This window comes from Acanthisitta chloris, unplaced genomic scaffold (assembly GCF_000695815.1).
Source record: "Acanthisitta chloris isolate BGI_N310 unplaced genomic scaffold, ASM69581v1 scaffold3299, whole genome shotgun sequence".
Classification (NCBI taxonomy): Eukaryota; Metazoa; Chordata; class Aves; order Passeriformes; family Acanthisittidae; genus Acanthisitta; species Acanthisitta chloris.
Window position 1 is genome coordinate 163,288 of NW_008692994.1, and position 21,591 is coordinate 184,878.

The 21,591-nt window shown below is 41.8% G+C and overlaps 1 protein-coding gene across 1 annotated transcript in view; it reads right to left on the bottom strand.

The window, feature by feature from the left end:
- The window catches only part of KIF13B (kinesin family member 13B), a gene marked incomplete at its 5' end in the record, with an annotated part of 117,502 nt that overhangs the window by 37,585 nt on the left and 58,326 nt on the right, over positions 1-21,591 (bottom strand). The window contains 13 exons of the mRNA XM_009082894.1: positions 880-1,012; positions 2,046-2,203; positions 3,335-3,505; positions 4,606-4,734; positions 5,388-5,537; positions 6,004-6,150; positions 7,178-7,340; positions 10,207-10,417; positions 11,037-11,227; positions 11,926-12,012; positions 13,083-13,213; positions 14,960-15,094; positions 19,022-19,132. Of these exons, the coding sequence (XP_009081142.1) occupies positions 880-1,012; positions 2,046-2,203; positions 3,335-3,505; positions 4,606-4,734; positions 5,388-5,537; positions 6,004-6,150; positions 7,178-7,340; positions 10,207-10,417; positions 11,037-11,227; positions 11,926-12,012; positions 13,083-13,213; positions 14,960-15,094; positions 19,022-19,132 (1,917 nt within the window). The remainder of the gene's footprint in view (positions 1-879; positions 1,013-2,045; positions 2,204-3,334; positions 3,506-4,605; positions 4,735-5,387; positions 5,538-6,003; positions 6,151-7,177; positions 7,341-10,206; positions 10,418-11,036; positions 11,228-11,925; positions 12,013-13,082; positions 13,214-14,959; positions 15,095-19,021; positions 19,133-21,591) is intronic.

The window sequence follows — 21,591 nt, forward strand, 5'->3', positions numbered from 1 at the left end:
TACTGGCAGCCATTGGCAACGAACATCATAGTTATATTTTGGGAAGAACAAAGTGGTGAGTAGTGCAATCCCAACGACCCAGCGTTCACGAAATCCCCCTTCTGCTGCAGGGATTTATGTTTACAGGATTTATATATTTACAGACAAAGATAACAGTTCAGCATTCAGCAACTCCCCAGTTTACTGTTCTGGAGGGGTTTCAAACAGACACTTAAAGGATTTTATTTTTAATACTTCTGAAGGTGGAAAATAGGATCTCTTCCCCACCTACAAAAGAGGAGAGCAGATAGTCTAATTTGTGAGCTACTGGAAGTAGCAAAGGAACTGCACTTCAGTAAAAATATACAGGTAAAAAAAAAAAGAAATAAAAAAATAAAGTGAAAATAAAAATCAAAGGAGTTGGCAAGGTCAGAGGTGCAGCCTATATCTAACTTTTACTAATTCCTAGTGTTCTCTGGGCAAGAGCTTATCATTTAAAAATGTTAACTATTCAGTTAAGCATTAACAATTTAATGCGTGTAGAATTCCAAGAACAAAGGATTGGTTGGCTGGAGGGATCAAATAAAGGGGAACTCTGGACCTGTTTAAAAAATAATTCAGTTCAGTGGAGACTGATGTCCTTTTTACCAGGTGCTATCACAGAGCAGAGCAAAAAGATTACAGGTAAGCCTTTGATCACCTTTCCAGCTGAGTTATGTACACCAGTATTCCCACTGGGAGGGACTCCATTTTCTTCCACTTTATATCTGGTTTACACAACATCATATTTTTTGCCTAAGTTTGACAGTTCCTTGGACACCATCCCCTTACCACACAAAACAGAAGCTTAGTTTTACACATGCTTTTTCCACAACTGAAGTCCTGCACACACCACCTTACCTGTCTAAGCTGGAAGATGCCTCCTGTGCTAACATCCCTGGCAGGAGTCACCTCAACTGGGCAGTATTCCCCATTCTCATTCAGCTCCAGAATTTGAACCCAAAGTTCTACTTTGCGAGTTACTTCACTCCACCTGCAAAACAAGTCAAATATGTTTCTTTGTTTTTTTTTTCCCCCAAAGAAATACAAACCCCAAAGCATCAGCGTTTTTTTTTCCCCCAAAGAAAAAGAAATACAAACCCCAAAGCATCAGCTCAGAGTGCAGACTGAAGCAGCAAAGGAACACTGCAATAAAAGCACCAGTTGTGAGTACAGAGGGTTACTAGTTGTGCAGTGCTTATAAGTTTTACTAACAGCTATTTTAGTCAAACATCAGAAATAAGCTTTTTCTTGATTCCAATATAAACCTCAATTCCACTATAATATTTAAGCTCTGGTCTCAACTCCTGCCACAGAAGCCCAGGGCAATCAGATTTATACAGAAGAGAGCAGAAGGAAATATGACATTGTCTCACAAGCTTTCAAGATTCAGAGCACTGTCCTGAACTTCTTCATATCACTGCCTTCTCTCCAGTTCTTCCAAGAGCTTAAATAAGAAATGGCCACTTTTGTAGAACTTTAAAATTAAAAAGGACAGAGGCACTCACTACTCAGCTACCAAACATAACTCACTATTTTATAGCATCCTTTTCCCATCTCCTCTTTGCCATACTTTCCTAACTTTTATTTTACATTTCCTTACATAGAGCTTAATTCTCAAAATGCTCCACACAAGCTGAAGCTGGAAATAAAGAGAGAAGTAACTTCCAATAAATTAAGGTGCAAAACTGTCTTCTAATTGGAGAGGTAAATGAACTTACATTCAAGAAAATGCTACTATAAGCTTATTTTGGGACAACAAATGGCTGCCAGCAAACAAGGAACCCCCTCCCTTCAGTCTGAGTTACCATGCTCTTGTATATTTATTCCGACTGAAGCAATTAGCAATACAACTCTTCCCACAGAAGAATGACAGGGATGGCACTTGACGGCCAAGAATGAATTGGAATCATTTGGTGGTCTTCAAATCAAAATTTGACTACTTACCCCAAACCTGCTTCAAAACTGAGCACCCCAGACAGTGATTTTCCAAAATTCTAAGCAAAGGATCTATTTTCCATATTTACCTGTCACGAAGGCTGCGTGTTTTGGCTTGAATTATTCCCAAATCCCACAGGGCTGGATTTTTGCGGTCACCACTCTGCTTGTGCCCATAAACTTCAATGGCCAAAGCACCATCATAAAGATGTTCCATGAAGTCTTCAGAAATATTTACAGAAACCTCCTGTAAGTTACAAATTGGTTGATAACTGTGACTACATGACTTAGGCTGTGAGATTTACTGTCTTGACTTTAATATAAGCACTCCTGGTCCCCAGTCTACAGGAAAGGAAGAAGTGTCATCTCAGTTTGTAAAACCAGGAGACAAGGCAAAGGTTCATGATTTGCTAAAGATTAAAATCTATGAAGAGCTGAAAAATTACCACAGGCTGCTCTGAGTCCTGAGCAAATGGTTCAAAACAGAAAATCCTTTGTTCTAATGTTCAGAATTGGAAAATCAAAACTCATCAGAAGGTGTTATACATATTTCACAAATGGTAAGTGGAATAAATTGCTCAGCATAAGAAATGATAGACCACAATGAGAACTTGGGTAATTTGGCTGGGATTCATCCAAGCTGACTTTAGATATCCCTGTTAAAGATGTCTCCACTTAGCTGCTCTAAAGTCAATGGGAAGAAATAGTCTGTTCTAACAATCCAACTTCCACATCCCCATCTGGATAACAGGCAACTGGCCCCAGGACTGGGACATTTTATCAGAGTGTAGAGTGGTCAGCTCAGTTATAGACATCAAATGCACTCAGATGAACATCACTCTTTCATTAACACTGAATTTTTACTGTGGGTAAACTCTAACATAAGTCTCTCTCCTGAACAAGTGTTTTCCTTTATTAATTCTCCACAAAGACAGGCTGAGAAATTTGGGGATGTTCAGCCTGGACAAGAGAAGATTGTGTGGAGACCTCACAGCACCTTCCAGGACCTGAAGGGCTTAGAGGGAAGCTGGAGAGGGACTCCTTGCTAGGAACTGTAGTGATAGGACAAGGAGCAATGGGTACAAATTGAAAGAGAAGAAATTTAAATTAGATATTAGGAAGCTTTTTCCTATAAGGATGATAAGACACTGGCACAGGTTGCCCAGGGAGGCTGTGGCTGCCCCAACCCTGGCAGTGTTCAAGGCCAGGCTGGACAAAGCCTTGATTACCCTGGTCTGGTAGGAGGTGTCCCTGCCCAGGGCAGGGGGTTGGGACTAGATGATCTCTAAGGTCCATTCCAATCCCTTAACTATGCTTCCATAACAAACCTGCTTTTTCTGCTTTTCAGTTTCACTAATATAACAGAAGAATAAATTACATTGCAGTGATCGAAGACAACCATGCACCGTGGCTCCTTGCTGATGGAAGACTGGGAAGGATCCACCTCAGGTGCAACACTAACTGGCTCCACTTGATCCCAGAATGTGTATTTGCAGAACACAAAGTTGGAGAGATGCTGTGGCAAACCAGTAGCTTGAAGTATTTTAATCTAGAAACGAGATGAGAAAATAGGAAAACCATTATCCATTAGGAATTAAAAATATCTCCTGGCAGAACAGTGTTAGTCTGTTCCACTGCAAAGGGGAACAAAAAAATAAAAGCAGCAAACAAACAAACAAAAAAACCCTTAGAAAATAGAATTTTTGCATTGCTGCACTTTGGAGAAAGTATTTTGAGTGCAGCAGCTGAACACTGTCAGTAGATGTCACCAGGCTCATATTTCTCAGGAGGAAGACCTAAAGGCATGAGTTTTACAAATACACCAAAACATTTTGTTAGCTTTTAACTGCAAAAATTTAAACTGTGAAAAAACTTTATAATGGAAGAGGAACAAAATTAAAATCTCATACTTCCACCAAAACTGGCTCATTTATTCTCTAAAATCCTTGTTTAAAGATACTACTTGTCCCTTATTTGTCAAATTAACATCAAATGAGTTAGATTCTATAGTAAGGCAGCACTTAGGATCTTAGCAGAATGTTTCCTGCCACAATGCCCCATCCTGCTTGCAAGCACATGGAGCTCTATGGGATAGGATAAAAAGTGGAAAAAAAGTACAATTTCTCCCACCTTGTTCATATGGGCCAGTAGTCAGCAAGGCTGGGGACTACTCCCTCTCATGCTTTTTGCATCCCTCCTTTCTGATCTGTACCTTGGCCTACCTTGTGTTTTACCACAACATGGAACTGCTAGTCAATATTTCTTACTAATTTTATTATTAGCAATAATAAACACACTGTATATATGTCATAAAATATTTAATATCTAGAGAAAGCAATATCAAGAGAGAACATCAGATTCTGTGACTCCTTTTGAATTAGATATTGCAGCAACAATCCTAGTACACAGATCTTCCATGTCTTTCCAAGACTGCAACAAACTTCCTGAGGTGAGACTTTAGCATATAAATACAATTAATGAAAGGAACAAAACTCATCTAATACTCATGTATTATTTCAGCCACTCCAGAAACAAAACGAGGTCATGAAGAGACATCTAACATCCAGAAGCAAATGCACCAGGGACTTCTTTAAGACTTGGGATGGAAAGAAGATGTTGCTCAGAGGTTAGGATACATCTGGAACTCACCCTGCAGACAAGTTTTCTCTCCTGAATGTCATTTTCATTTGAATAGTCAGGACTATCCTCACCTCCCACCAGCCTCTCGTCTATCTCTCCACTGACTCGAACAACTTCAATGTGGAGACGACCTGATACCTAGTAAGAAAGGACTAAGAATTACTTGTGTGCCAGAAAACAGTGACAGGTTAATCCTCTTCCACCTAACTACAACTACTGCTGCTTCCAGGCTGTAAGCAGCCAACATTTCATTCCTTTTTGATTGTTCGTGCACTCTGCATTTGCTGCACCACATGAAGAATGTTTTGGAGAGAGAATCAAAGCTTTTGTGGCAAAAACCATGAAGAAATCAGCCACTGGAGTGATTTTATGAACAATCTCACCTTCAAACCAGCCTCCAGAGAGTCTGAAAAATGTGCCTGTGATGCAGAGCACAGAGAATATTGCCTGGTATGCTCCGTTGCCTTTGAAGCTGTTCTTATGGTATATATTTAAGAATGTATTCTTGATGGCAGCCAGTGAACCCAGTGGAGCTATAGCTCATACTCATTTTACCAAGCATTTATTTTGGGCTATTTCACTCAGAAAGGTGCTCACAAAGCTTTCTCCTTTCACAATCTCTGTGCTGGGATTCAGAGCTGTCTAAACAACTCCAATAAGGCATTATGGGGCTTGCACAATTCCAAACTGTTAGCAAAGAGCTTGTGCATGTGAAACAGGAAAGTATCTACTATATACACAGGCTTTAATTAAACACTTGGGTAAGGACAGAATACAGAAGAATGCCAAACCTCTCCCTTCTGATTGATGATTGGAACAGCATATTGTAGCTTCACATCATAGAACAGGCACTCAAGGAAGACGTTGGCTACTCCAATAAGGCTGTGGTTTTCCTGCTCATCGTAGAATGGATCAGCTCGCCTGAAGTAAGCTCTCATCACCTTCAAGGAAATGGAGAACAGTGTAAGGAAACCAAATTTTTCATTAAATACTTTTCAAAGTGTTGCACAACCAGCCTAGTGCAAGAAAAAGGGACTCAAGCAAGAGGTCAGATTAGATCACAAGAAGAATGGAAGCAAGTTTTATTTTGGATGAGGCCTGAGCTCAGCAAGTTCTCCTTAACTTTGTCACATTCCAAGAAATCTGCCTGATTAACTGCTGTTGTGTTTACTTCCTGCTTCTTATTGTATGCTCCATTCCCTCCCCAAACTATGCATGCCAACAGGCATCAAAGAGACATGATAAGAGTTGATGGAATGCTGAAGATCACTTCAGTACTAGGAAAAGCAAAACCACAGGAAAACTTGGCTCTTTATATTCCCTTCCCACCTCCACCCAACCCCTATCCTGAAAATGCAACAGGAATGTTAATTCCATCAGCAGAATGCTAGAGTAGTTTTTACTTACTGGGTTGTCCTCCTCACAGTCTTTCCACTCCTGGTAAAGATCCCTCATATCCACCAATCGATTCTCCAGCTTTTCCAGTGACCAAATCTGTTTGCCTTTCCCTTTCCTTCTCACCTGGATAGCAGGCTCACTGAGAATTGCACCTCTCTGTGAAACAATTGAAGAGATACCAATAAGGAATTTGTGACACAACAATGAAAAAAAATAGTTTTAAACTAACACAAAGTTCAGAATATCTTTGGGAAAAGTCTGTTCTTTTTTCATTCTGGCTTGAACAACCAAATTCAAGCGTGACAAACTCTGAGTTCAGCTGTCACAGTATATTCGTGTTCAGTTTAACTGGGAAGTCTAATCACAGCTAAAGGCATTAGTTTTCATGGATTTTCACCTTGCATAAGTGTTAGAAATAGGAACATTTAAGCATTTCACAAAAATCCTCAAGTTACAGCAGGCCTGGAGTTCCATGGAGTTCCACATTGCTGCCTGCAACTTTCAACTAGAGCAAACACTTAACCCTCTTTACCATCCTGTTTCTGGATGTGTCTTCCCCTCAAGACTGTGAGAGTAACTTCTAACTGCTTATCAGTAACTAACTGATAAGCAATATAATCCTGGAATAAAATCCATCTACTGTATTAATGATGGCCTGGTTATCACCAAAATACTGAGCTGACTTTAAGGACAGAAGTAACACCAGCCGTAGGTAGTCAGCCTGAGACATGGATGTCTGGATTCAGCTCCTCCTTCCAAAACTTCCAAAATGCCTGGGAACAAACAATCCAAATCCCCTCTGCTCCAGTTCCTCCCTCCACAATGGGGATGGCAGCATTTTCACAGCTCACTTGGATGATGTAAATTCACATGTGTGCAAAGTGATGGTAAATACTTGAAACAGATGTTACCTAACCTGCACAGATTCTGTCACTGCAGCAGAAGCAAGCAGTGAAACACCAGTGAAAGGTCTTCCATTAAAGCATTTATCAGTAAGCTAAGCTGGCACATTATAGGATTTTCATGGTACAAAAAAAGATAAGGATACAGCATGCACTAGCAGAGCCATATTTAATGCACATGAGTGGACTGGCAAGTATCTCGACCATTAGAGCCAGAATAACATGAACACTGAGGGGCAAACTTACTAAATAACAATTTAATTCCATTAGGGTGACCATACCTTACAGTTGGCATTAAGGCTTGAAGCTGGGATCTGGAGGGTCACTTTATACTCTGTCCTCTTGTCCAACTCCTCTCCGATAAAATTAGCTTCTCTCACATACAAATTGGCTTTAACAATCTGCTCTCGCAGCTTTCTCAGGCTATGGGTAAACATTTCTTCTCTGAAAGAAAGGGATTGGGAGGAAAAATCGTGACATTTAAGTACTGAAACTGAGTGCAAAACAAATGGATGAAGAACCAACCAAACCTTATGGGGGAAGATTAGAGGGAGGGAAGAGAGAGGTAACATTATAGCAGGAGGGTGCTAACCACCCCGATATCTGTTGGAAGGACAACACAGCTGGACACAAAGCAATCCAGGAGGTTCCTAGAGTCCCTTGGTGATAACGTCTTTCTCCAAGTGATAGAGGAGCCAAGGAGGAGGGGTGCCATGATGAAAATTGTTCTCACCAACAAGGAAGGGCTGGTGGGCAATGTGAAGCTCAAGGGCAGCCTGGGCTGCAGTGACCATGAAATGGTGGAGTTTGACATCCTCAGGGCAGTTAGGAGGGTGCTCACTGCCCTGGGCTTTAGGAAAGCAAACCTTGGCCTCTTCAGGGATCTGCTTGGTAGAGTCCCATGGGACAACACCCTGGAGGGAAGAAAGACCCAAGCAAGCTGGCTGATATTCAAGGATTGTCTCCTCTAAGCTCAGGAGTGATTCACTGCAATGAAGAGGCAGTCAGGCAAAAAAGCCAGGAGGCCTGTCTGGATGAACAAGGAGCTTCTGGACCAACTCAAACATGAAAAATTAATTCTACAGAAGGTGAAAGCAAGGACAAGGAGCCTGGGAGGAATACAGAGAAATGGTCAGAGCAGCCAAGGATCAGGTTAAGAAAGCAAAAGTCCTGATAGAATTAAATCTGGTCAGGGATGTCAAGGGCAACAAGAAAAGCTTCTATAGGTAGGTCAGTGATAAAAGTAAGAGTAGGGAAAACATGGGCCCTTTCTGGAAGGAAATGGGTGATCTGGTTACCCAGGACATGGAAAAGGCCAAGGTACTCAATGAATCTTTTGCCTCAGTCTTCACAAGCGCCCCAGCCACACCACCCAGGCCTCAGAAGGCAAAGGCAGAGACTGGGACAATGAAGAACCATCCGCTGTAAGAGGTTTGAGAACATCTAAGGAACCCACAGGTGCACAAGTCCATAGGACCTGATGACATGCATCCATGGGCCCTGAGGGAACTTGGCTGAGGAAGTGGCCAAGCCACTATCCATCATACTTGAGAAGTCATGGCAGCTTGGTTAAGTTCCCACTGACTGGAAAAGGGGAAATATAACCCCATTTTTAAAAGGGGAAATAAGGAAGACCTGAGGAACTATGGGTCAGACAACCTCATATCTGTACTCAGCAAGATCATGGAGCAGATCATTCTGAAAGCTGCACTAACGCATGTAGAAAATAAGGAAGGGATAGATGACAGTCAGGATGGCTTCACTAAGGAGAAATTATGCCTGACAAATTGGGTGTCTTTAGCCTGGAGAAGAGAAGGCTCTGGGGAGACTTTAGAGACCTTCCCAATGCCTCAAGGGGCTGCAAGAGAGCTGCAGAGGGAGCTGGGACAAAGGCATGGAGTGACAGGATAATGGGGAATGGCGTTCCACTGCCAGAGGGTAGGGGTAGATTGGCTATTAGGAAGAAATTCTTGGCCGTGAGGGTGCTGAGGCACTGGCACAGGCTGCCCAGAGCAGCTGTGGCTGCTCCATCCCTGGGAGTGTTCCCGGCCAGGTTGGATGGTGCTTGGAGCAACCTGGGCTAGTGGAAGGTGTCCCTGCCCATGGCAGGAAGTTGAAACTAGATGTGCTTTATGGTCTCTTCCGACCCAAACCTTTCTATGATTTTTAACACAAAAATCAGGTGAATTAAATTACATTTCTTCTGGAAACGAAGAAAATTATCTGTATGAATTTAGCAGTGTGAAAATGAGGACACTACTGGCTTTGGAGACTTCTCTATGCATCTGCCGAACAGTCAGCTATTGTGTGGCTCATTCCAGTTTTCCCACCACAGATGTGGATGTTCCATCTTACTGAGAAAAGTTTATTCAGACAACTTGCTCACTGGCCTTCCTGGCAAGTGTGAGAGAGAGTGCCAACTGTGCAGCACAGGAATCTGGTACCACAAAATATTCCAGACACACAGCTAACACCTTGTTAGACTGTCTCAAATATTTTCTACTTCAAAAATTGCTTCTCTAGCCATATATATTAGATTTGTGTTTTCTCATGACAATGTCTTTTTCATACTCATTGATTTAGGGTTAAGTTTCATCTTCTTCCTGCAGCTGCGTTTTTGACAGCAGTATTGGAAAAGATCCTTTAGGGGCTGTACTAAATAGTCAGTGCAATCACCAAGGAAGAGGCAAAGAGGACAGTGGCCCCTCTGTGGTTATTAAACAGTTTTTTGCAATGCTCTGGATTAAAATTCTTTGTATCATCCTCTTACTCCCTTTTCTTTCTGCACTCTTCTAGCTGCCAGGACCTGCCCAAGGCAGACAGATGGATGCGAGTCAAGAGAAAAAACAACCTTCCAGCAGCTGAGTCATGAGCCACAGAATAACAAACTCCTACTAGAGCCAAAATGTCTTCCAATCGCCTCATCTGTAGTCAAATTTGTTGCTGACCAGGACAGAGTTTAACCTTAACAGCAAGGCAGGAACTCCTTCTTTCTCAGCTCTTCTACCATTTTAGGTCTTATTATTCTGGAGGTGTTCAAGGCCAAGTTGGATGGGGCTCAGAGGAACCTGGGCTAGTGGAAGGTGTCCCTGCCCATGGCAGGAGGGTTGGAGCTAGATGGTCTTTAAGGTCCCTTCCTAGTCATTATATGATTCTTAGACTAGTATTTTCCCCATGTCCTCCCCAAGCCCTTCCAGGAGTCCTCTCAGGAATTCATCAGAGCTGTGCAATGCAATTAAAATCTGGGAAAATTCACTCGCACTGAAGGACTTTAACTGAACACTCCTGGTGGTCACATTTGACTACCCACCTCTCCTCTGCCCACTGCCGTAAGCGCTGCTGGGCACTGGGAGAATGGAAGGAGAACCTGTCCATGCTGCGGAAATGCTGCTTCTCCGGCGACAATCGCCTTCGCAACTGCTCCAGCTCGTGTTCATACATCAGCCTCTGTCGCTCCAGTGCAGATCTCTTCTCCTCTTCATGCTGCTGCTCCAGGCTTTGCAAGATTGACTGCATTGGATCTAGGCAGATATTGAAAATTAAAGCAGTTCAGTGAAATCCATGTCAAGGAACATCCTAGACTGTAAACACAGTTATCACATAAAAGGAGGAAGAGGTTATATTTCTGTTGCAATGCATATTTCAAAAATGCTGTTGAACTCTGGAGTAAAATAAACATCGACAGAACAGATTGGACAGATGATTTAAGAGAACTGAGAAAAGGGAAAGACCAAACTGTAAAAAAAAAACCTTCCTCCTGTTTCCCAAACTAATGCCATTCTGAGACAGCTACACAAGACCACAAAAACTAAAAAACACGGTTCCAGAGACAGAAATCACTACAGTTAATGCCTCAGTGAGACATAACACAAGAAAAATAAACAACTAAGTGAAACCACTTTGATTTGAGGCTGCAATTCTACCAGTATTCCAGTTTTGACTTTTCCCTCAACAAGAACTGCCAAACAAAACAGTCTGGATGTTTTTTCCCCCCTCAAGTACAAAAATGGCCGTGATGAGTCATTCACAAGAAAAATTATCCAATAGGAAGTTAGAAGGAAAAAGGTCTGTGGTTAAGAGTCTCTGACGATGAAACCTCCTATTCTGTACATATTCCCAATAATTTCTGGTGCTTCTTACCATTACTACCAAGAGCCTTCATAGTGACTTCCATCTGGGCATATTCGTAGCTGAAGTTAATCTCACTGGACACTTCACTGGAATTGTCTCCATCTATGTCCAGCTGCTCCACACTGTTACTGTACTTCATAGAGTTGTCTCGCTCTTCATCCTCATGATCTACCTTCTTTTTCTTCTTTGGCAAATTCAGCCTTTAAATAATAGGAAAACTTTTAAACAACTATTCATTGCTCAAATGTGAAACAAGAGGTTTCTTTCAAAGATCATCAAAATTAAATAGATTATCCAAATCAGTATATTCCTCCATTTCAACGTTTGCTGATCTCCTGTGAGGGTAGTTTTCCTCAGAGCACAAATGGGAGTAGAAGGCAAACTAATCCATCCTATACTCTAATAATAGAGTACCTGATATTACCAATAATACGATTTAGATAATAATGAAATTTTTTAGTCATTCCACATCCAAATAATTGAAAGGCAATAATGAAGTGATATCTCACTTTTATGAGGACTCTTCTTTCAAATGTAAAAGAAAACAACTATGTCTTAGATTATAATTAAAATTCACTGATCTTTAAGGTATTTCAGACCAGCCACTGAGGGTTTCAGGAATACAGTCTTTCACAGAGAACATCTCCCAGTGATCCTGCCTGATACAGGAAGGTCATAGACACAGCTGGAGCTGGAACTCTGGGGAACAGAGAACACAGTGACCTTGTAAGACCCAGATCACTGTACAACAGAGGTCACAAACCGCTGTTACAACATTTAGCATTAACAATCAGAAATCACCTCCTCCTGCAGCTTGAATGCTCCACTGACATCTTTCCTTATACCTCATGATAAAATAAAGCTGACAAATTTAAAATTTCCTTAATATCTTATGTACCTGAAGAAGTGGTTGTTTCCCCATAGGATTCTGTCTCCATGATGGAGCTGGATAGGACACACGACAGCAGAACCATTCACAAATGTCCTGTGAAAAAGCAAAATATCTAAAGTGAATGAATCCATATAAGGCTTAATTTTTTCCCCCTCTCAGTACTACTTTCTTTACTGGAACAAGTTAAGGTAGGAAAACAGGTTTATGGCCTGCAAACAGGCAAAATATCCCTATAAAGTTCAGTGATCTACTCAGTGCTGTTTCATACAGTCCTCAAACTCAGCTTCTTTTGATCTCTTAAGCTTATGAAGTTCAGTATATTTAGAAAGATATTATGACAGCTACGTCTGGGGACTAGAATAAGAGCTTAAAAATGAGGGGCCTAAAAAAAATTCTGTCACCAGAAATAAACACTTTCACAACTACTTTGAAATACAGACACAAAATAGAAATGTTTTCATAAGACATTAGACAGCTTTGCTACATAAATAGCTTAAATACAGTAAACTCATTAAAATAATCAGAAACTAATTTCATTTCAGGGTCAGATTAAGTTTGAAAATAGGATCATAGGATAACTCAAATATGAAGGGAATCTCAGGGTTTCATCCAGTCCAATCTGCTCCGAGCAGGATCAGCTAAAACTCAGAGTAAAAGTGAAAAGGTTGAATTTTATGTATTAGCAATGAATTATTGGAGATGCTGAGGCTGCATGTCATTTTGTGATCAATTTGAATACACCATCTGCTTTTCAAGTACTGCTACTTAATCAAATAAAGCAACAAATGCTTCAGCAGCTCTTTGCATATCAACAGATTTCCTAGAAAACTTAATTCAAATTTTGATAGTTACATCTATACAGCTGCAAATCAGTGAGTATCTACTTGCTGAAAGCACGTGCAGTTTACTCATCCTCTCTTTGAAAACTCAGCCTACAAACACCATCTCTGAGAGGAATCTCATTAGAATCAAACACTCGAGTTGACAGAGGGGCAGGTGCCAGTTAAAATGTAAAAGCAGGATACAAGGAGCATCCTGGAATTTACTTCCTTCAGAATAGATAGAAAAGTTACTTTTCTAATTATCTTTTTGCACCACAAATCATAAAATGCTAGATAAAATGCCATGGATTATACAACTGGAACTTTATTTTCATCCTTTACCTAGTATTTTTTTGAGGGGTTAAGACAACCTGGCCTTCTGGGGTGATGTCTATGATGCAGTGTTCAGGAAGAATTCCCATTCCACACAGCTGGATGTCTTGAGAGTTATCTGAGCCTATTAATGTGTGCTCCTGGGGAAAAATTAATTCAGATGTTAGCAATGGATTGAAAAAGTTCACTAGGTCTAACTCATCCATTCTTCTTCTGGACATATCTTGTCATCTAGGCCCAAAATCTGACAGCTGTTCAAGACCTCTAAGACCATCAAGTTCAACCATTCCTCAGCACTGCCAAGGCCACCACCAACCATGTCCCCAAGAGCCACATCCACATGGCTTTTAAATGCCTCCTGGGATGGTGATTCCACCCCTGCCCTGGGCAGCCTGTGCCAGGGCTGGACAATCCTTTAGGGGTAGAAATTTGGGTTTTAGGCATTTCTAAGCAATTTTTGAGGAACAGGTGCAACAGTTTAGATAGGTCAGTTCAAGCTGCTCTTCAGTACTTTTAAGACCTAGTACATACACAGCTCAGCACTGAAGAAAACATAGGCACCATACTCCGAGAAACAGGTCTAAGACATTTTATCAAAACAATTTCAAAGCACAGGGATTTCTACACTAAAATTCTCACCCAGCAAGACAAATTTTAGGTATTAAAAGATAATAAAGACTAACTGAAGGAGACAAAACCTAACCCAAAAGGATTTCTCGAGGAAAGGAAAGCAGCACAGAACCACCTGAGACTTTCCTGCTGGGAAAGTACTGATGGGACAAGACCTGTTCCCTGAGCAGACTTTGCCTCCAGTGTGCTCCTGTCCTGTGTTCCCAGTGACCACTACAGAAGAGGTGGCTCTGCCTCACCAGCTGTCAGTGTTGAGCCTGGTTTACCAGCTGAGTCACACTCTGGACACCCACGTGCAAGGCACCTGGAATGGATTCAACTCTTCTCCTAAAACCTCAGCTCTTTTGTGCTTTTTAGTGTCTTTTTAGAAGATGCAACACTAAAAATGTTCTTCCTTCTGTTTTTATTGAGATAGCACAGAGCCATGGCGGCTGATACAAAAAGAGGATCACGTATTTCCTACCACTTACTAAACCAAAACCATCTTTCAGCCTAAATGCTGATTTTTTGTGGCTGTTTTGAGAGTTATTACAGACCACTTCAAAGGAAAGAGAATGATTTAATGTGAAGCTCAAACTACCAATACTCACTGCTAAATTTTTAGAACTTGTACTTTAAAATGTGACTTTAAAATGGTTGTACCTCATTTCTCCTACATCTACAGTTTGTAAAAACCAGAACAAACTGCTCAAATGATTCAGCACAGAGTCCAAAAGTCACATCACGTGTTTGCTGTTTAATATCAGAAACAGGGACTGCACACATCAGCAGAAGTGCTGAGGCAGAACAGAACTTGATTTTCACTCCTGACAAGCTGTATGAAGATGATTAAAAATGCATTTTATAAACTGAAGACAGCAGTTAGGATTCAGGCTACACATGCAGAAGGAAGCTGATTACTGGCATGCCCAATCTTTATCCAAAACAATTTTCTGTGTAAAAGCCTGTGAAACTTGGCATAAGAAAAACAATCAACCAAAAAAAATCTCCCAAAACAGGAGTTTCTCAAAAAGAACACATCTGAATTTCTTTCAAAAAAAACCCCAAACAAAACCATCAAATCCCCAAACTTTCCTCTGCTATGAAGAATTATATTTGAAATAAAAAGGTTGTACTCATACGATTTTTAATATGCATACACTTTTAATATTTTTAGATATACAGATTTTATAAAACTCTCTAAGTACACCTCTGCCATGGGATTAGAGGCCCACTTCTTCCATTAAAAAATTATATTGATAAATATGTATTTTTACCTTTAAATAGTATACCAGAAGTTCATTGAGAGCTGGATCTGCATTCAAATTTACCAGGAAGCACTTGTTGTCCCCAACTTTTATTCCAGAAGATTGAAGAGATATGCCAAGGCTTTCCAACTGTTTCTGACGCTCCTGCAAGAGAGTAGCCATCAAAATTAAGCTGATTGATGTACAACCCTCTAGAAGTGCATTCTTATCTGCCAGAGCCACAAGTCAAAAAAGATGGACTGCTACTTCAGGAAGAGGTAACTCTTTCTTCTGCCATAGGTTAGGCACAAAAGCCTCAGTTCTATCAAGCTTTGATCAGGGACATCTCTAATTTCTCTTGTCCTTCCACCTCTGGTCTCAGTGAGCTCCGTGCTGTGGTCTCACACAGTCCCATATTCCCAGTGGAAAATGAAAGCAGCCAAGAGCAGCACACTGCAGCACTGTAGAGCTTCTCCATGACCTCACTGGAACAGCAAAATGCTACCACAAATCCATCTCTAGAGCCCTTTATTTTCTCTTTCGAGCTAAAAAGCAACAAGTTAAGTTAAATCCCTGCCAAGCCAAGCTCCATGTCTATCTTTTGTTCCAGAGCAATCAAAATGACAAAAAACTGGCAACCTGCTATTTAAGTAATGCAAAGAACACTTCCTGCTGGACAAGAATAGCAGCGTTTTGGATGGTATTTTGTTCTTGTCAATAGACTTCATAGAAATCCACAACAAAGCATTACTGTGCAAAATGTACATCTCTCAAAGGGAAGTGTTTGGGTGAGATCAGAGCAGTGAAAGAGGAACATTAAACATTTCTGACTTGGGAACAGAAAGGGATTCTTCTACCAAAAAAAAACATTGGGACAGAAATGTGGAGGATTATTCCCAGGATCAGACAAACTGAAACGAGACTCACTGTCCACAACAGCAAAAAAATTAAGAAATAAATATGGGATGCTTTTCACAGGATTACTAGGGGGAAGCAGAAACACAAGAGAGTGAAACTAATAAGAAAAAAATGCAAGATACCTACAGTGCTTTCCCTGTGCTGCTGAGACTTTAAAGAAAATAAAGGTTAGCAGAGATTCTGTGTGAATAATGCTGGAACATTTATTATGGTTCTGACCTTTACCTATTAGTTTGCTTTGTATTTAAAAACTGAGTCTGTCACACTATTCAATGTAATTCTCTATTCAGCACTGGAGTTGTACCAGGTCTAATCAAGATCTAAAACTGCAAAGAATTGCACAACCTGCTCTTGATTTTCTCTTCTCTGTCTCTACACGCGTACAAAACCACCACAACGTCCTTGTAAGGAAAAGTCACGTGTGTGTGTGAGAGGGAAAGAAAACAAAGAACAGAGGAAAAATTGCAGTGTGATGTCAAAGATTTCTTTTCCGATCACCAGTGCCAGGCTGTGGAGTTCACAGAATTCCTTATTATCTACAGATATAAAGAATGTGTTGCCCAAAGGAGAACTTGGCCCACAGTCTTAATCTCATAGGATTAACTGAAAGAAAATGAGCCAGTTTCTGTCAGCTTCTGCTCAAGACCTAATGTTAATTAACTTAAACATTCAAAAATACATTAAAAGTATGTCAAATACTCAGTGAAAATGTGAAAAATTGCCTATTCTTTAAGGCTCTGAACCCTAATTGTCATTCCATCGCTACAAACTGCCTCTTTGATGGCCCTGGTTCCTTACGAGGAATCATGCTTTCTTCAAAGATGTACAATTATCTCTCCATCCTGCCTGCCTACCCTGCTGCAATGTGACAGACAGATGTTGGTGGACACTGGCCAGAAATGAAATCACTTGACAAGATGTGATATAAATGTCTTCAACCTTGGACTCGCCTCAGTCTACTGTATTTGATTTGTGTGGCCAGGTTTTGGCAGTAGGGGACTACAGGGGTGGCTTCTGTGAGAAGATGCCAGAAGCTTCCCCCATGTCTAACAGAGACAATTCCAGCAGCTCCAGGACGGACCCACCACTTGTGGGCTGAGCCCACAAGTGATGGTGGCAGCAGCTCTGGGATAAGAGAGTTCAGAAGGTGAAAAACACCTGCACAACTGCAGGCAGAGCGGAGAGTGAGAATATGTGAGAGGAACAGCCCTACACTCCCTCAGGTCAGTGCAGAAGGAAGGGCAGAAGGTGCACCAGGTGCCAAAGCAGAGATTCCACTGCAGCCTGTGGTGCAGCCCATGGTGAGTCAGCTGCGCCCCTGCAGCTCATGAAGGTCCACAGAGGAGCAGAGATCCACCTGCAGCCCATGAAGGACTTCATGCTGGAGCACATGGATGCCTGAAGGAGGCTGTGACCCCATGGGAAGCCAGTGCTAGAGCAGGGTCCTGGCAGGACCTGTGTCTCCATGGAGAGAGGAGACCACGCTGGAGCAGGTTTGCTGGCAGGACTTGTGACCCTGTGTGGGACCCATGCTGGAGCAGTTTGCTCCTGAAAGACTGACTCCATGGAAAGGGACCCATGACAGAGTAGTCTGTTCCTGAAGGACTGACCCCATGGAAAGGGGCCCATGCTGGAGCAGTCTATTCCCATAGGACTCCTCCCATGGGAGGGACACACATTAGTGTGAGGAGTCCTTTCCCTGAGAAGGAGAAGCAGCAGAGACAACACGTGACGAACTAACCGTAGTTCTCAGTCCCCATCTTCCTGCACTGCTGTGGGAAGGAGGTAGAGAACTGAGCCCAGGAAAAAGGGAGAAGTGGAGAGAAGGTGTTTAAAGACTTGGGGATTTTATTTCTTATTACCCTACTCTGATTTTGCTTGGCAATAGGTTCATTTCCCCAAGTCTAGTCTGTTGTACCTGTGACTGATCATTCCCTGTCCTTAGCTCAGCCTACAGCCTTTCTGTTATATTTTTCTCCCTGTGTCCAAGCTGAGGAAGGGAATGATGGAGCAGCTTTGGTGGCCACCTGGCCTCCAGGCAGGACCAACCCAGCACACATACTGAAGATAGAAGAAGATTCCCTGTGTTGACTTCTGTCTGAAACTACCTGTGCTGCACAAACACTAGTCCTTATCCCTTCTCTGAAAAAAAAAATCACTTTTCAAGGCTCATGAAACATCATACCAGGCTGGGAATTTGGAGACAGAAAGGAAGAGTGCTAAAGCTCACAGCCATATGCAAACACCAAGGCAGAATCAGTCTGTGGCACTAAGCCCATTACTCCAGTTTTTCAAACTCCTCCACGCTCAGGGTTTCTATGCCTAAAAACTATCGTGTAGGAGGAGAGCAGAGTTTTTATTATTATTTGTTTTTTATTTTATTTATTTCCACCCTTACACACAGGGAGGAAAATCCATGGTAGGAATCTGCATTGAAAGCCAGGAAGCCCTTATAGTCACAAGCAGCACTTCTTACAATGGATCTTTAAAACCAAAGTCAACACAGTCTATTCTGATTGTGTCATCTACAAGAGGCCTTTGTACCAGAGGCTCCGTTCTCTCCTTATTTATTACATGCTATTCATCACCTTCCAACAGTCCTCCCCCTCCAAAGCTCCCACTGCAAATATATACATCAGCATTTGTGTGGGAAGAACTAGAAGTGTCAGGCAATAATCGTAGTGACCTGTGTAATTTTTCAACATAACCATCTTCAATTATGGTCTGAGGCCCTAAATATCAGTTTAAGAGGTATTAAAACACACAGAGATCCTGAACAGCTCTACTTTTAATATTCTGAATGCCCTTTGCTTCATGCATTGAGGCAGTCAGACCATAACCTTGCACTGAATGCTCTCATCTCTCAGCACAAACAATTTTACTGCCTGAAGAATATCAAATCCCTGTAATCCTCTCATCCGTGGATTATTATTTTTTAAATAACTTCTCAATTTGCATACAGTGACAATTTATTATTGTCACTAGAATAGTAATCTGGGAGGCACCCATCTATCACAGGAATTAAGTGAAGCTTTTCAAAAGGGCAGCGAGCTTGACCTACTTACCCATAATGTGGGGAGAGACTCAGACAACCTCTATGAACTGAGAGACAAAGAAAACAAACCTATTTTTCATAAAAAATGGGGGCAGTGGGGAGGAAAGAAAGCAGCAAACCTGTGCTATCTCCTCAGTTTTTCGTAATTTTTCTTCCCAGGTCACAGTCATTTCCTGAATCAACTTTTCTGATTCTTCCAATCGCTCTTTTAATTCGGGTGATTTCATGGCCTGTGGGAATAAAAGCAAATGAAACAAGAAAGCTTGTTGTGCTTTGTGTTTTTTCACATTGCTGTCACACAGATGGGGGAAAAAATGGCAAAATGACTCCTTTTCCAAAGCATACTTATCAGTAAGCAACAGGGTTTTTAAAATACATATTGCATGTAAATGCAGAATCCATCCAAAAGTGAGTCTAATTAGTTTTAAGTACAGATGTTAATGTGAAGTTTATATACTTCAAAGCAAACCAATTATATGATACTGGCAGATTTGCACAAAGATACTCAAATTCAAACTAATCTAATTTCTAAACCAATATGAGTATCCCAAATGACTCATATAAAAAACAATCTGGTTTCTCAAGATCCTGCTGATCTGGCTAGGCACCATCCCCTCAGCTCTCACACCCTCAAAATGACACTTCACATCTCAGTAAACTCTGATGCCACCAAAATATTATATTCATTTTCTTATAACCTGATAGGTGTGGTGTTTTTCTATAGCAAATGTCCAGACACCTGAGGTGTTCTGATTCTCCACCTCTACATTTATATATGCAGTTTACAGAGTGAATAGCAAAAGAGGACACTGAAATTCAATTTTTTTCCTAATCTATTGTAGCTCTAATTTTGTCTTGTGAAATACTCAAAGGCCCATGTTCCATCCAAGGACTGACTTAAGAAGATACCCCACTGCCACCCATCAGACATTCCAAAACCTGAAAGATCATCAGCATCACCCCATCCCTGGAAACATTCAAGGCCAGGCTGGATGGGGCTTGGAGCAACCTGGGCCTGTGGAAAGTGTCCCTGCCCATGGCAGGGGGTGGAACAAGATGGCCTTCAAGGTCCCTTCCAACTCAAACTATTGTATGAATTTTATACTACATATATTTAATTCCTTCCACCTTGGCACTGGCATTTCCTCCTCTATTACCTTGATCAAGAAGACTGTGGACTTCCTTAGGTTGTTATTTCATTACTGCTAACAAGATGAAAATAGTTTTGGCTGGTAGGCATTTGTGCAGTGCAATTAAACAATGCAAGCATTACTCTCCATCAGACGTTCCCTCACCACAAAACCAAAACTCTTCACAGGAATAAAAATCAAAGAGAGTGGTCTCATTACACTGCAGTTTGTTCAAGAAAAGGAGTAAGTGCCAGGAGTGGAAAATCCTGTTGTAAGGTGGGAGTTTCCTCTGCCTCAAGACACAGCAGTCTAGGAACTGTCAGCTGATGTGTCCTGTGTGGGCCTTTTCTAGTTCAAATACCTAAATATAGGGTAAAAGGGAGGGGGACTTTTGACAGGACCTGGAGAGACAGGACAATGGGAATGGCTTCCCACTGCCAGAGGGCATGATAAATGGGATATTGGGAAAGAATTCTTGGCTGTGAGGGTGCTGAGGCACTGGCACAGGCTGCCCAGAGCAGCTGTGGCTGCTCCACCCTTGGAAGTGTTCAAGGCCAGGCTGGATAGGGCTTGGAGCAACCTTGTTTAGAGGAAGGTGTCCCTGCCCATGGAAGGAGGGTTGGAATGAGACAATCTTTAAGTTCTCTTCCAATGCAAACTATTCTGTGATTCTATGAATTCCACACAGGAATGAATGTGAAGCCAAGGCAATCTCCAAAACAAAGACTTATCACGACTGTTAAAACATGATCAGTGCAAAGGAGCTGGACACTATAAAGCAGGAGAGAATGATGAAGCTCAGATACTCTCAAGGTCTTGTTTGTCAATTTATTTGGACCTGGGGCAGAATCAGTGAATATTTTCACCTGTTTCAACTGTAAAATGAGCTAGGAAAGCTCTCCTCACTCATAGAATCGTTAAGGTTGGAAAAGACTGTTAAGATCATGAAGTCCAACCATCAACCCAGCACCACCACCATGTTCACCACCTAACCATGTCCCCAGGTGCCACGTCCAACCTGCTTTTTGAATACACCCAGGGATGGGGACTCCACCACTGCCCTGGGCAGCCTGTTTCAATGCTTTATGAACCTTTCAATGAAGAGGTTGTTCCAAATACCCAATCTAAACTTCCCCTGGTAAAACCTGAAGCTGTTTCCTCTCATCCTGTCCCTTGTTCCCTGGGAGCAGAGCCTGACCCCACCTGGCTGCACCTCCTGTCAGAGAGTTGTAGAGGGCAAGACGGTCCCTCCTGAGCCTCCTTTTCTCCAGGCTGAGCCCCATCAGCTATCTCAGCCACTCCTCATCAGACTACTTGTGCTCTAGACCCTTGCCTGGCTCTGCTGCCCTTCCCTGGACACACTCCAGCTCCTCAATGTCTTTCTTGTCATTAGAGGACCAAAAGTGAACACACTGCCTGCAATGCTTATATAAACCACAGAGATACAGGCCCAGACAGCAGGTGGTTGGAATTCCAGCTTAGGAAGAACAAGCTGGTGGTCTTGGCACAAATTAAAATATGTGGTATTAATTTTGACAAGAAAAGATAAAAATGTGTGG